General features: G+C 38.1%; 1 protein-coding gene across 3 annotated transcripts in view; it reads right to left on the bottom strand.

Moving 5' to 3' along the window:
- LOC121734923 (interferon regulatory factor 2-binding protein-like A) overlaps positions 1–16,970 on the bottom strand; it is a 74,394-nt gene that overhangs the window by 3,197 nt on the left and 54,227 nt on the right. Inside the window, exons 1-4 of one of the 3 annotated variants that reach the window (XM_042125565.1) lie at positions 7,517–8,392; positions 5,096–5,326; positions 4,273–4,514; positions 1,676–4,189 (exon numbers count right to left, since the gene is read on the bottom strand). In XM_042125565.1, coding sequence (XP_041981499.1) covers positions 4,064–4,189; positions 4,273–4,514; positions 5,096–5,326; positions 7,517–8,189 — 1,272 coding nt within the window. In that variant the 5' untranslated portion in view covers positions 8,190–8,392 and the 3' untranslated portion in view covers positions 1,676–4,063. Of the gene's footprint in view, positions 1–94; positions 186–1,675; positions 4,190–4,272; positions 4,515–5,095; positions 5,327–7,516; positions 8,393–16,970 lie in introns of those variants that run through there. The other 2 variants (XM_042125563.1, XM_042125564.1) reach the window with 2 other exon arrangements.

Raw genomic sequence — 16,970 nt, 5'->3', positions numbered from 1 at the left:
ACGCGACCAAACTACTTAGGTCCCCCATCTGCCTAGGCATCATCTTCTCTGATAGTACATTGTACAGGTGCAATAAATTTTATGGACTACCTACCAAATATCGATCGACTGGGTACTCAGGTACCGCCGGCCTCATCTGTTGGTCAGACACAGCGGCTCCGGCATCCTCTCCCCGCCGCTCTTTTCTGTAACAACGAAACTTCATTGACTAAAGTCTTTTGACTACACTTTTGATATCGCCATTATGTGGTTCATTAAATTAAGGAGCAAGAGTGTGATGTACCCTGTGAATAAGTTGTCCCATTTCTGCCTTCAACAAAGTCAAATAATTTCGTATAAAATTATATTTAAAAAATGAATAAAAAATTAAGTATTTCATGTGATGTAGAATTGAAACTAACTTTTAGTTAGGAGCTTTCAGTTTAAGTTTTCATATTATATTATTTTACGCTTCATCTATATAACAATATACTGTATTTCTAATTCCCTACCTTACCCTTAATACAGGCTGCGCCTAGTTTGAGGAGCAGTTGACCAAACAATGTTTTTCATGATCTTTCTTATAGCATAATATATTTTTATTTCCATTACTGACGCACTTATGTTAATATTCTTGACTTCATTACAAGGTGCTTTTATTTCTTCACGCATTGATCAAAAATATTAACGCCGTAGATTAACGCCTATTTAACTCTTTTAACTTTCGAATATTTTTGACAAAATACTAAAAACCTCCTGGTCCTGAGGTTATAGACCATAGTATTTTGTCAAAAATGTTCGAAAGTCGGGCCAGGGCCTAAAACATTGCTATTAATATACAATAACAACAAGCCATCATAGCAATACTGCTATGATGGCTTGGAAGTTGTATTATATTCTATAGAGTTCACTCTGAAAGTTGCAGCGCTAAAAGAGCTATTTTTCGTGATTTGTTTGGGCAAGCGACCCAAAGTCATGAATTTATCTGTATAAAGGTAAAAAAAGTTACTCTTTCAGCGTTGTTATTTTCACAGTGACCACTAACACTATACAGGAGACTCATACTGCATACACTCCCTAAAGTATTATCACTTTGCTTGGTTACACCCTGTACAATTATATTTAGCATGAGGTAGGTCAACTTTTTTGACTTTATTTCTCAAATTAAAGTTAGATTAGATTGTTAGATTTTCCACTAGAAGTGTCTCAGAACTGATTAAGCACTGTGTGTAGTAATACGGAAATAGGTGTAAAATATCATTTCATTATTCATAAGGATATCATCGACATAATATATCTCCATTCTTCATTGCACAATAATAATTATTCATATTTTTTAGCTATTTGTGATTATCTAGGGACTGTAGTGGAACTACCGAAAATATTGTTTGGGATTAGACTCATAAGGTAATATTTTAAACCACATAATATTATTATTTTATAATAATCGATGTTTGATAACTTTTTGTCGGCAGCCCATGCCAATAAACCATATAATGATGAGCATTACACTTGAATATGTACAGATGTAAGTCCAAGGTTCAAATTATGTATTTTCAACCGACTTTGGAAGTCGGTTGAAAATACATAATTTGAAAAGGGGGCGGTTCGATACTCGGCTTTATATATTTTTTTTATTTATCAGAAATTAAGACTTATAAGGTTGTTAGAGGTTATGTAAATAAAAGTACACGAATACAAAATCACATCAATTGTATTTCACCAACATTTACATGAACGTAAGTCAAAGCATGTCGTCTGCTTACATAGAAAGAACATGTCTCATGTCTCCTCGACAACTACAAGCCTTGTTACTGTACAGGCGGACTATGGGAGTGTCCAATGTACTATCACCACAGTCTATTCTTAGAGCAAATGTACCCCGCCTTCTACTTGACAAGAGGTTTACGAAACTCTATATTGCCAAGGAGAAGACATTAATGCTTTTGCTCTGGAATAGACAAAAAACATGAAACTAGAAAACAAAACCAAGGAAGAATCTAACGCGACTCCACACACTTTCCAATTCCAACATTGGCGTATAATGTTAGATCTATCGACTACATCTATTTCTATATTGTATAAAGAACCATATAAAAATATAATTATAGTACATTGGACACTCGAAAAAAAAATGTACTTTTCGTACAGATTCGAATGCCACAAATGGCGAAAATTGTTGACAAACCCATCCGGGTACCCGGTTAATATCAATCAATTTCGAAATCTATCAGAAAATCATTACAAAATTAACATTTACAATCCACTTAAAAGTTCCGATTAAAGCGACAAAGAAATCATTAAAAAAGCAATCGTTCAGAAAGTTGGTTTAAATGTATTTTTATTTATTTTTTAAAACAACGCGTATTTTGATAAGAATATTAACAGAACATAATTTTTACAAGAGAATGACGTACCATACGAGGGGGTGCTTAGCACCCGATACATAAAATCACTTTAACAATGTGATGATACAGTACGAAGCGTCTAATGAGAGTTGAGACACAGCGGGAGAACAAAAACCACTAGCGGCAATCGCAAGTGCGCTGCACTCGGCAGATACGAGTGATACTATACACCTTTGTTCTCCCGATGAGGCCCTAACAAAACAGTACTTAGTAATACTGACTGGCTAGCGCAGTGCTACACCAAATAAATCTATATTTACAATAAAATTATATACAACATACTCGGTAATATTTACAACAGCTAAAATAAATAAAGGACTCATCCGTATGTTGAACGCACAAAAATTATATCTATCAATAAAACTTGTAAGTATGAAGTTATCGAATCGCGATTCGACGTGATTCGCCGTCAGGTGTCGACTGCTGAAGAAGCTCACGCAGAACCCGTAAACCATGAGTCTGAACTCTGAATATAAAACCGAGAGCTAAGTCGCAACGTATCGAGAAGCGCATTCTGATAGGCTTCGAAATTGACACACTACCGACTGTATTAATTATTATGACATTTATAATGATAATAATAATATAACGATAATTACTTCACTTTATACAAATATAGCAGCGAGTTTTAAGAGTTCCTATAACGGCCGCACACTCGCGGTATGAATTTGACATTTCACGAAATGACTAGGTACACCGTACACCCCGCGCCCCCGCCTTTCCCCCGCCTTCCCCGCTTTCCCACGAGTGGGCCCCGACCGTGTGACGCTTATTCCTTAGCACACACCCATCGCAAAATCCAAGACTCCTACGAGTCAAATGATCAGTAACTCGAATTTTGAACGATTCCCAATCGAAAACAAAATTAACGACTACGACACTACGCAAAAGATATTTCAATACCGGGCCGAATCTTCTTGCCGAATGAAATAGTAACGGAACTCGAGCCACTCTGAATAAATTGCTTCATAAAAATAATATATCTCATGCGCCTCATGCGGTAAATACAAATATACACAGAGCTAACTGTACACCTCCGACGTATCGTCCCCGGTACTCCCAGTACTCGGTACTCCACTACTTACATATTATTATGTCATGTTCAATAATTATATCGCATAATACTCGTACAGTGTATAAGAATCACAATATAAATAAATGCCAAGTTAACTATGGTTCGGACCTAAAGGTAACTAAGAAAATGGCATCCGAAGAAATCCCATCGTCGCGTCGCGTCGGCGCCTCGGCGACGCGCGGTCGCCGGCACGACTGACTTCACATCCGTGACGAGTGACGACTCACTCGTGCGACAGTCGAGAACATCGTAAATTCATCAAAAATGGATATGTACTATATTCAGAATATTGCAGTATGCAACGCTCACGTTGGATAAAAATATTATGCTTCAGAAACATTCCAAGTGAAAAAAATAATCCATTACGCTGAATACGGTTCATATCCTCACAAGAGTCACCGCGGAAACTCCGCCTGCCTCAGATTCGAGTCCGATGAACGAACTAAAGTAATATTTACAAGTAATGTACAGGTTCAGTTAGTCGCGACCCGGCAGATGCCCGCAGGCCGCCCACGCTGAGCGCTCGCGGGGCCGGACCTCCTCTCTACTGCACTCGCAGCGAGAGGGACAACAGATAAAATCTAGGCCGCATCGTGCTGCCCTAAGTCTCCCGTTCCTTCTTCGGTTTGAATTCTTCCCCCAAGATAGTGGCTATCTCGCCCTGCATGAACGCCCACGGGACTGTGGAGTTAGCCAACGGGCACTTTTCTCCACTCGGACAGTACACCTAGAAACAAAAAAACGACGTTACAAGAATTGCCAAATTAAAAATAAATTAAAATAGATCGCTCGCAAAGTATCAGAACCAACCTCAGATCCTTGCTGTCTCTTGATGGAGTCCCGAGAGCACGGGAAGCAGAACTTGTGGTGGAGTTGGCTCGGACACTGAACGAAGTGCGTGTCTTCGAGCCGCTCCTGACACAGGGTGCACTTGAGCAGCGGCGCCGGCGCAGGGGCAGTCGCCTCGGCACCCTCTCCCGCCTCGGTGGATGAGACCGATGTCGTGGACGAAACGTGTCGCGAGCCCGACGACCGCCTGCCGCCGTTCGACCCTGTCGGACCGGAGGGAATTTTTAGCTACTGTCTGCTAATCTATTTCTCGGGACAAACTACGGTGCGGATCAAATGATAAGTCATCACCGCCGCAAATCACATGGTCTGTAATTATCGGTATGCAGTGCCATGTTACAGATCGTTTTATAGTTCGGTTCATACTTCATAGTCAGCAGACTGCAGACAGATGGGCGCAAGCGGTCGTCGGGCGCCGAGCCGAGATTTGGTGGCGATAGTCAGACGTCCGCTCGAGTCCGGTAGAGCTAGTAGAGCAGATATCAATCACAATCCGACAATCCTTAAATTTTTCTTTTTAAAACGATGAAAACTCATAAACTGTGAATATGACTTATAACTGATTCTGTAAACTTTATTATTATTATTTATTAAATTTCCAGCGACCAACTTCGGTCCATTATGATAAGCTTAGCGCAAAAAGCGAAGCAGCTCAATGTATGATTCTGTTACTTTTCGATTACAATCTTTACAAGAAAGTCATAACGGTCTGATTGTTTGTAAGTGACTGCGGGCGGTGGTGAAAGCTTAGCACGTGATCTGCTGATGATTTTCGGTAACTTACCCGAAGAATTAGGGGAGTGTTGGCTGGACCGACTGGCCGATCGCTGTGGAGGCGGCTGGGGAGGTGACCCTCCAGCAGATCGGGGTGATCCCGGGGGAAGAGTATCCGTTACAGACATTAGAGCGGCCATCGGAGATGGACCAGCTCCAGCCGAGACTGGAGGCGAACCGGCCGCTCGGCCCAAAGGAGATCCTGCCGAACCATTTGTCAACGGAGCACTGTTGGCGTAGCCTGAAAATATTTACAAGCAATAAGTATATTGTATAATAAATACAATATTATGTATAATGCATGGTAAACAATCATTTTAGGATGTCAAATATATAGAATATATCAAACTCAACGCATTGACAATATAATTTTGTATTCAAGACAGTAGTAGATGTTGAAATCATTTAGTTCGTTAACTTTGATTAACTGTAATAAGTATTTCATTTCTGTTATTTCTTTAGTTCCTGTAACAACCTCGAGGAAATAAATATATCACTGTTTACAGTTAATAGAATATATTAACATGAGCGGTTGGTTCGTCACGGAAGTAATTTATTGCTGCAGATTCGCCAATATCAATCATCAACAGACATTTAGAATTGAAATCAATTGGATCGACATTCAGAATATTTTTGGCACCGTCTGCGAGTTTATTGTCACATGCACCGACGTTTACTCTCGACGACACCATTTCGATCGGAATAACCTCACATTCACATTCAACATTGGATGACACACCGATGTATAGTAAACATGCTCCACACACGCACACGATACATAAATAGCATTGTATGTAAAACACTTACCTACGTCGCGTGTATGTGTCATTGCATGAGCTCAACGTGGCATCGTCGCTTCTTTAGGCCAATTCAGGCTATGGACGGGTAGGTAAGTGTGATTTTGTGTTATGAGCTGTGAAACCTGCGTGCGACGTTGCCAAACATCTTTCTAGTTAATCTTAACTGAACGCAACCAGATTTTCAAACTACTTTACATTGTCGTCTAAAGGAATTCGAAAAATTCTATTTGGCTCTAGGTATCTTTAACGTCATCGTTTCGAGTCTCTTTTTATTGCTCGATAACATTGTTATTGTAGTCAATTAACTCCGAGTATCGAATGTCACAACGAAATGGAACGTAAACAGATAATTTATTAGAGTAACGTGCAGAAGGGCGTGAGTGATGGTCGGGCGCGGCCCATATGGCGGTGGTGACGTCACGCGGTGACCTTTTTGGCCGTCGGAGCGGCGCGGTCCCGCCACACACGCCAGCGGAATGCGGTGGAGCGACTGTGCCAAGCGTAGGCAGGCGGTATATTTTTTCGCTCGACGGCCTACCTACATACGTACGCGAGCGAAAATGTCGTCACGCGACGTTGCCGCTCGTAGTGCGTGCATTCACAGCGCGCGTTCACATTACGTGGGTGTTTGTACGTGCTGCAGTATGTTGTTTGTGAGAGGCCGCGGTGCCGCGACTGCTCGCTTTCGAGACTCGAACCAGTTCCACCGGTTTTGTATTTATGGGCGATATTTATGCACCTACCTAGATAATATTATGAGTACCGTCGTTTAGCACACGGCATACATTTATAAGTATGATTTACCAGTGGACACTTATTTCATATTGTACAAAATCAGCAACATCCTCTAATTTAAACGTGTGTAAAATACAGTTTGCTTTCTTCCATTCAAAATAATATTATCGGTGCATCGGCAGTATCGGCATCAACTTTTGATTCGTTTAATTGATATTAAGCGGATGATTTCAGAATTTAAATGCTCTTTGTCATCTACACTGTTAAAATTTATAATTATTATTGTTGTTGAAATTATAGACTTTATGAATGTTTAAAGGAAGATTATCCCCTAAACATTCATAAAGTCTATAATTTTATACTTATGTGGCTGGTATAATCATTGGACTGGTTATTCACAACAAAATATTTATAAGCTGTACCCTTAAAGTAAACAATTATAGTTCTAATTTATTTATTAAACTGTCTGGTAAGTCAAGGACCTTATTTTCAGCCTTCGTATTATCCCTAAAATTTGTATTTTTCTTTCCTTATTATACTCGTATTTCTCTATCAATAGTACTTTAGACTTCATTGCTTACGTTATTTTACCTTAGCTTTGTTAGCTTGTGAAACCAATAGGAAAAGTTAAATGGAAATAGAATAGTCGCTGTTTTGGGAACTGAAGGAACATCACATTCCTGATTTTTCAAAAAGAATATATTCCTTGAAACATTTAAAAACTGTTTATCGTTATTGTAACTAATAGCCAAATATTTTTTGTCGCTGAATGTAAAACTATCTTTATGTTTTTCTAGACACATTGCAATGCGTTGAGTGTGATTAAATCATTTCTATATTTAGGATTTTGACTTAGCAAATTCATTAAAGTGGTAATAAAATATGAATACACTTACCATTTGTTTTGAAAGAAGCATCAAAAGATGGTGTACGTATAGGATGTTTCTCTTGTTTGAAAACACGATCCGGCGCGAACGGTGCAGCTAGAGACACCGCCGGCAGAGATTCACCACGAGTTAGCGGCGGTCGAGGATGCTCCTCCAAAAGCCGTTTCGCGGGCTCGTGATGAGACTGATGGTCGTCATCGTCCAGAGGTCGCTTCAACGTTATTCCAGGAGCCAGGCGAGCACCATTGTGGGGAAGATGCGGGAGAGGTAAGTGAGCTAATCTACTCGCAACTCTTCCGTCGTGCTCCTCTCGTCTGCTGTTATATTCGGCGAGGAGGCCCGCATTCGTGGCGGCTCTAGGATGATGTAAAGCAAATCCAGTCGCCGGAGCGTGATGCGCGGGAGGCGCCGGTTGTCCTCTAGCGGTTGTCTCCGCACCGTTCTGGTGCGCTTCTAGAGGGGCTCTATGAGCGCCTTTAGCATGTGTCGGCCCACGTCCTTCTTGGAATCCGTGAGCGCGTTTCAACTGCCTCGCGGTATCCAGGACCACTTCTATCCGATCGGCCCCCTCGTAATTGACACAACCACGACATACCGCCTCGGAGAATTCGTGCAACATTGCCCACGGCATCCGGGGCAAATCGCACAAATAGCAGTGCTGGCGCTTTTGCATCACCGACATCTCGCCGCCGTAATTCGAGCGGTGTGCGAGAGATCGGCTTTCTTCCGTCTTCCTGAAAATCGTCACTGATTATTTCTCTTGTCGAAAAACACTGTCACCATGGTATTCGGACACTCGTATCACATGTAGCGCGAAGGCCAGTTAACATTCGAGGCACTCGCTCCGGTAGCGGTTCGAGGAGAGACTGAGGCGAGCGGCACGGCGCGAGGCAGCGGGGGGTCGCGCGGCGGCCATTATCGAGCGGTGACGTCAGCGCGCGCACCACGACGCGAGGACGAGCCGTTAGCCCGACGCGGATGCGCCTTCCCCCCTCCTGCCCCGCCGCCGCCCGCCACCCCCCGCACGACTCCCGACAGCCGCCGGTTATCACGCGATAACGAAACCGATACATCATATTATGCATAATGCATATAATATGAAACATAGCTTGCATTCTAGAAGAGCCGTAAACAAATACAAAGATAACGATTCCTGTGGTGAAGAGGAAGTCTGTTGTAACATTGAATATTCAGATATAAATGAACGCAATTAGAATTATGCTGACCAAACTGAAACTGATACAATATTAGCATATTATGTTAGTAACTAAATAAAGAAACACAAAGAAAATATGTAAGGCAATAAATTATGTAAATCATAATATAATTACTTATTAATTATTTAAATATTTTAGGTAATTATCAACCATTGTTTACAATCGAATGTCGCATTGTTGATATGAAACCCGTTGGTGAAGCGTAGGTGTATAAAGTTGTAATGGACATAATTAGCACATAATATTCACACAGAACGAGTGAATCATGATTCATGCCCAACATCGGCGCGATTAAATAGTTACGACTGAACGTATTTCTATCGGTCTATTCCATTGCGAACGCCAATATTATTCGACGAAAGTAAACAGAAGCAGCTGTTGTAGAATAATAATTAGCACTAGTGCGTTTAGCCGACGTGCTCGATGCATTAAATTTCAATCTATTCTCAGTCGGTTTCCTTTTGGACTGCTTCGTTTTAACTTATTATTATCGAGAAACGCCAATGGATCCGGCTGGAAGACGGGAGCGGGGAGCACAACCGGTCCGGCGGCCATCTTGAGACGTGACGTCACGTGACGAGTCAGCCGAGCGAGCGGCGCGGCAACGTCGCACTCGCGCCATGTTGCCGCTGTGTATTGTAATAATAATAAAGCTCGGCGGGTTTTGTATGCGTAGAGAATCAGGGAAAAACAGTTATGCGCCCAGGTACGGCCCTGTCCGTGACAGTAATAATTGTACTCTCTTCTCGAGTGAAACCTTCTATATTTACCTGAGTTTTATTTACATTGTTATCTTTAAAACCTGATAGAGATTCATTAAAAATAAGCACGTAACGGGCTGAATTGTAATTTGTACATTTGCTTTGCGTAGAACTTTAACTAGAACAAAATAGCTCTGGCTTAAGACTGTTTGAAGGTACCTTAATGGCTAATATTAAAATATATAAAAAAAATTAGAACTCAGGTAAAGCAAATTTTGTATAGAGGTTAGTTAAGAGTTTTAAGCTATTAAATGTGACCGATGTAGAGTTGTTGAACAACTTTTAGATCTTAGAAGAAATCGCCCTAATCTACCTAATTGTAAATGTTGAAAATCAAATAAAAAAAATAAGAAGCCATTAATACCCTACATTACCTAGATCTTCAAACAAATGACAGCAAAACCCAGCAGTATAAGAACCACAACCAAAATGTTATTGATTTTAGTTCCACGGTCAAACAGAAAGTAATTCCAGTTCTAAGAAATATAACGCTTCCCGATTATACTGCTTAACGTGAAAGAAATATATTAGAAAGCAAAACGCTTTGCTCAAGCATACTTACACTTTTTCTTGTTCGTTACAAAAACTAGCATGTAATAGAACTGCGTTTAACTTTACGTGTGGTTCATTGTTCTTCGCAACGGTAAAAACTAAACTATTTCACTCGGACGTCGGTTTAAATAAATAAGAAACACAAAGCACAATGTAGAGGCGGGAACAAAAAGCTTTTGTGTTCGATATGAAGTACTGACCTTTAATATGTTGCCGATTTTAATAAGATAACCGTTCCATTTACTCGGTAATAAATACGACAAATAATTATTCATTACTTCTTATTTACTTGGATAAATTTTCATCAATATTTGTAAAAAAGTAACAATATATAAATTGCAAATATACGTAATACATATACCGGCAATTGAATAAGGTAGGATAAGGAAAAAAACAATAAAAATAAGGAAGGACAAGGAAAAAAAACAAAGAATAATATCATAATCTGATATTGTAAAAATTGTTGTTGTTCTAAAAATAGAAACAGTACTAGCACAAATTCAAATGATAAATAACTTAAATCTTGAATATTATTAAAATTCTATATCTGAAATAATTTAGTGTATGTTGATACCTAAACAAAAATATGTTAATAGTAGTAGTAGGTCACAAAGCGGAAAGTTACCTAATTGCGTAGAATGTGACTAATGAACGTCGTAAACGAAACGCTAGTCAAATAAACACGTAATTAAATTTAAAGCCCAACCCACGGCCAGGGATTGTTACGTTAACTAGATTAAACAACAATTAGACATTAATTTGTAGGGATTGAATCGTTACATAACGACAGACGTAAATTAATTATATTTCGATGATTCAGATGTAAGTTTATCAGTTAATTAAATTTCTATTCATACTATGGAGATTGCGAACTAGCAAATAGATTAGGCAATGAAAACGAGAAACAGATATTTTTTTTTAGATTTTTTTTAGTTCATTGCTATTCACTCCTAAAGTTTATATTATTTAAATCAAAAACACTAAAATTATTACACGATTATTATTATTACACTGCTATTGGTATATACTAAAGAAAACACTTTCCTTTTTTTTTCTCTTTCTTCTTCTGTTTGTATTCAATAAACCTTAGCAACAAAGAAACTTGCCGCTTTTTTGCCTTAAGGTTTATTGTCTGACCGTTATATTTTTTAGACAGTTTACGAGCAACTTACAACCACCATTAAAGAAGTGGTACACCAACCGACCCTCTAATGTTTCCAAATATGAATTGGAAACCGTCAATACAATTTTAACGACAGAAATGTTGACGACAAAAAATATGTTTATGATAAAGGTGAAAAAGTTGAGAAAGGTAACCGTGATGTAGGATGTAGGTTGTGGGAATAACGACCAGGTGTTAAAATTAAAAGGATACGTCAAGGGTAACATCTTGGGGTTAAATCTTACTGAGAATGAATAATTGTACGATATTAAATCACAGGTTAGGTCACACCTTTTCCATATTTTGACGTAGATACAAAATATAGAGAATGATTCATATTTTCGCATTATAATTTAGATCTACTAGATAACTATTTGTCGATGTTAAAATGAATGAATGAGGTTTGTGCAATGCTGCGATACAGTATTATTCGCAAATGTAGTTATAAATTAGAGACCATATTTATGTAAAATGGAGTTTTTAAATATACCATCACCAATATATACGTAAAAATACAAATACAGACTTTAAGACGTTAAAGATGCACCTGCGGTGAAATGGACTTCAGGTGTGGACTCAAGGACATCAAGTTTTGGGGCAACGAGGTCCACGAAATACTACATCGATACCTAATTAGCTCGTATTTCAACAGCTGCGCATACAATTACTGGCCATTTGCCAAAATTTAGGCATAATTAGTCGGCATAATTGTATTTTTGACCCGAAATTAGCTTTTGACTTGCCGAGCTGTAACTACGTAACTCGCTAGATGTTTAATATGAAGTAGTTTATCAAATTTCAAACATAAAACGATGCATGCCGCAAACATAAAAGGTTTAAAGTTTTTATGGTCACTTAAAAGAACATTATTTTTGGGGATTTTTTGAAAAAGTCGCATGTTTCTGCAGGTGTGTGCTTATAATACTGGTAACGTAATACTCATGTAATAAAAACTTATTTTTCATATTCTTTTAGATATAATAAATTTGAATATATTTAACGACATAATATTATAATCTGAAGGTACATTATTTAGAACAAAGAACATTTTAAATCACGTTAAAAATGACGAAATAGTTGCGCAATATAAAAACAATCTAAAGGATGTCATTACTCCTTAGATCTCGAAATAAAACAAAAAACTATATACAATAAAAGAATTAAAAATTGAATTTACATGATAAATGATGTTACCAAGATTCAAAGGATATGAATATACTGTAAATCTTTACTATAGACTTCTATGAATCTCGATAGTGATTTCCGCTAATTCCGCTTATGAGGAGTTTCCTTCCTCCATTGATGCCATGCCTTGTGGAGTCAGGTTAGGTTGCACATCGGTAGGAGAAATAATATTATGTTGGCGTCTGTTTGTAAATTGTTCAATACGACTTACAATTGATTTATTATTAATCTCTTTGGAATAATATTTTCTAGAGGGTACAGTTACGAGTAACATCTACTAATTTATTTCTTGTAATATTTCTGTTCAATTTTACAAGTATATGCGAGAACAATAATTTTAGTACCTAGTAATTTTCCATTCACTGTTATACATATATGCTATGCTGCAAGACGAACGGTCTTAAATTGTTAATAGAACCAGGCGTTACTTTGCGAAAATCCATAGCTTAAAATTTAGTATATTATTATGTATTATTTTTAGCAATATTCCGCGCAATAGTATTAATTCGTCTCATACAAAGTCTGTAGAGTGTAAGTAATATATTTTATACCTGAACATGATTTTTGTGAAGTATAAAATTTTGTATTACTTATGATAATTTTAGTCGCTATAATATAATATTACAATGTAATTCCGAGAACAATTTCTCAAACCTATATTTATTTACTTACTAAAATTATATATTCAATTATTTTGAATTTTTTGTAACATGTACGTGTACCTACGTAAAAATTCTTTTAAGATAGATAGTATTAATGCTCTATTTATTTAATTTGTTAAAATTGTGGAGAATCGCATAGAGGCATGAATTAATATTTCAAGAAAATGAAGAAAATAATGTTACAGTAAATATACACATTTATTTATTGATTCACCAACAGAACACATTTAACAAGATACAAAATAATACAGCACAGTTTTATATGGATGAAATGTGTTCCAATGAAAGGTGAAATACAACATGCTTTGCAACAATGGGATGAAATGAAATGAAATAGTGTGAATGAAACAACATGACCTTAAATGACGTTCAAGGTGTGATATTACTATAGAGATATTGTTTCTGATATCTATGGATATTACTATCAGGCAAAACATCACTGTGTATCGCTTTCAATTATATCGATCCATTGTCTTCGAAACACAACATCCAAAACTAAACTTCTCGTGAAAGACAAAACAAAATGGAGTTGGGACTTAGGGAGAAACCTCGGTCGACTGTGTAGTTTCTGGATGTCAGGACGTGACACTGAATTCATCAGGAAATACTTCAGCATCCTTGGCGAGCCGACTTCTATAATTCGCATATGGATATGTATTTCTATGTGCGGAGCAGAAACAAGTCGAACAAGTTTAAAAATATATGTTATTTATAGTTCTATCGCAAGATCTGTTGAACGTAAATCACCGCGTGTCCGAAAATAGTCTTCACTGACGTTTTATTTACTATCCGGTCCATTCGTCGCCACTTCATCTTAGTAGAAAAGGTTAACAGGTTCCATGAAACTGACAGAAATATAATAATGAGCCATCCTTGAACATTCGTATAACATAAAATATTTTAGATATACACACGCCATATTATTATCTAACTTAAAGATTTTTCGGTCGGGAGACCGTCTGGCACTTTGACTACGACCACTACAATGGTCATGCAGAAGTGCAGCTCGGTAATCGATAGCTCAACTATTGAAGTAAATAAACAGTTGGCACGTGGCGCCGGCTACGATCGAAGATGGCCGCCACGCAAGCGCCCGCCGTGGTTCGTTGAACGGTTAATTGCATATGCATTTTGCTATATTTTTACCAACGTCAGCATCTTTTGCCTAATAAAGTTTGGAGCATCGAACTGCTGGTTCAGACGACAGCCAAACATTTCTGGATTTCAAGTTTCAGTTTGAGTAACTTTAGCAAAAACTGGAAAACATTGTCCATTTTAAAGGAGAAAAATTCAAAACTCGTGCTCTTCAGTTTCCAAATAACGAGCCAATACCATAATTACTTACGATTTAATGACAAATTAAATCAATGGCAGTAAATGAGTCTGTCGAGGGGTGAGGGTTTGGGCTGGGAGCATGGTGCGCGGCCTGTTATTGATCTGAGGAGCAGCACGATGTTACGCAACTCATGGTGCAGCTCGATACCGCCAGACGCACCCTGAACTGATGGCGATATGTAAATGCTTTTACACCTACATATACCTACAGACAATGGTTACCAAGGCGGTTGCTACGACTTCAACGACCAAACCTAACCTTCATTTTTATGTCGAAAAGTAATGATTTGCCACGAGGTTGTCTCGACCGGAAATCCAATGTTGCTAATTCAGCAATAATTCTATGTACTCCAGTAACGACAAGACCGACAATTACGGTCCTGAAAAATAATATGGAATTAAAACTGCTTATCAAGAAATAGACTAGATGTTTTTTTTTATTTTTTATTCTCATCCCCCTAACTGTGTCAGGGCTTGTTGCTATCTTATTACATTATTTTGTACTACATTATTAAAATTTCTTATAAGTACATAAAAAATTCCAATAAATTGCTAAATCTATATAAATATAATATTATAAAACTGTATAAATGACAATTCTGTACATTAAAGATATCCAAAAAATAATAAGCGGGGGCTGTTACTACATCGCTATAGAAGCCAAAACTGTGGTTAGTTTTTTGTCTGTCTGTCTGTCTGTATGTTTGTTCCAGCATCACACGAAAACTACTGATCCGATTTGAATGCGGTTTTCACAGATATATATTTGTCTTCTTCCAACTTAACATCGTGTACAAAAATTTGTCCCCCCACCTCTCTAAGGGGTCAAAAGAAGGGGTAAGATATTGTACCAAACTTTTTTCTTTAACACGAAAACTACTGATCGGATTTGAATACGGTTTTCGCAGATATATTTATCTTCTTCCAACTTAACATCTGGTGTATAAAATCAAAGGGGACCAAGGAGGGGGCAGATTTTGTATCTGTCAAACTTTTTTGTCTTCTGCGCCCCCCCAAACCCCCCTCCCCCTCCTGGTAATGTTGATAAGCAAAATAGTGTTGCGTCGTTAGTGTTGAGTTTTATTTCTCCTTCTTTAGATTCAAAGTAAGTTATTTATTAAAAGTGAAATTAATCTAACCAAAACTTAACATGCACATTTTGCGTGTCGTTTGATTAATATGTGGGAGGCTTTGCCCCTGCTCTTACCCTGGGGGGCTGCGCCCCCCCAAACCCTCCCCCCCTTCCTGGTAATATTGCTTAGCAAAATGGCGTCGCGTCATTAGTATTGAGTTTTAATTCTCCTTTTTTAGCAACAAAGTAAGTTATTAATTAAAAGTGAATTTATTCTAACCTAACTAAAGATACAGTTTTCGAGTGTCATTGGATTAATATGCGGGGATCTTTGCCCCCGGCTTACTTGGAGGGGGGGCTGCGCCCCCCCTGGTAATGTTGCCAAGCATAAACGTGTTGCGTCGTTAGTGTTGAGTTTTAATTCTTATTCCTTAGGAACAAACTAAGTTATTAATTAATAGTGAAACATACAGATTTCGAGTGCCATTTGATTAATATGAGGGAGGCTTTGCCTGGATATGGACAGACGGACAGGCTGATATTATATCTTTGTAATAGGGTTTCGTTTCTTACCATTTGAGTAAGGGACCATAAAAAGGAGAGAATTATCCATTTCCGTTATTATACTATGCTAACGCCTAGGAAGTCGCGGAAAACAGCTATCCATACTAATATTATAAATGCGAAAGTTTATTTTGTTTGTTTGTTTTTTTGTCCTTTCTTCGCAGCCTAACAAAGCAACCAATTGACTTCATTTTTGGCATCGACTTAGTTGAAAGGATGGAGAGTAACATAGGTTACGTTTGGTCTTGGAAAAACATCATGTTTCTAATGAGTGTATTACTATGGTAAGTTGGACACTCGAGTAACAGGTGAAAAACCGTCTCCTCAACTCCTGGCTGACATAGGCACGACGAATCCTCCTTCAACTTGAATCTGTGCAAGTAGAAGGCGAATCCGCCGTGTCCAGTCAGAATATGTGTGGGTGGTGTGTGATGTCTATCTTTTTGACTATTTTGTATGCAGCAGCAGCGCTTGGGAAAAAGAGTTTCGTGACTCCAGCCGTCCTTCCCACCTCGTATCTCCTGTCCCATTCCTCAATCGTATCCTCTCTCAAAATACGCTTGACGAATGAAACAGGACACAGATCGTAGAATAGACTAGATGTTGCCACAGTTGCCAGAAAATGCGCGGAAGCTGTACATTTACATTTACCTATTTAAGATAGGTGGGTAATTTGAACCAATTTTCATTTTAATCGATTTAGCAGTTTAGAGTGAAAAAATAAGATAGACTTTCGCATATTTTATAATTAATAGCTACTATATGGGTTCCCTTGATCGAATATCTTATCATCTGCTTATGATTAATTGGCAGATAGATACGTGAGATTGTTCTCTTTATCTTCGATCTTTATTACGAAATTCGAAGAAAAGATAATTTGTGAATTTCCCATTTCCGTTGCTAAAATAAGGTTCATTACAATATAACAATTAATATTACCTAGAAACTAACTG

This window comes from Aricia agestis, chromosome 16, assembly GCF_905147365.1.
Source record: "Aricia agestis chromosome 16, ilAriAges1.1, whole genome shotgun sequence".
Classification (NCBI taxonomy): domain Eukaryota; kingdom Metazoa; phylum Arthropoda; class Insecta; order Lepidoptera; family Lycaenidae; genus Aricia; species Aricia agestis.
This window is presented reverse-complemented; position numbering and strand designations above follow the sequence as displayed.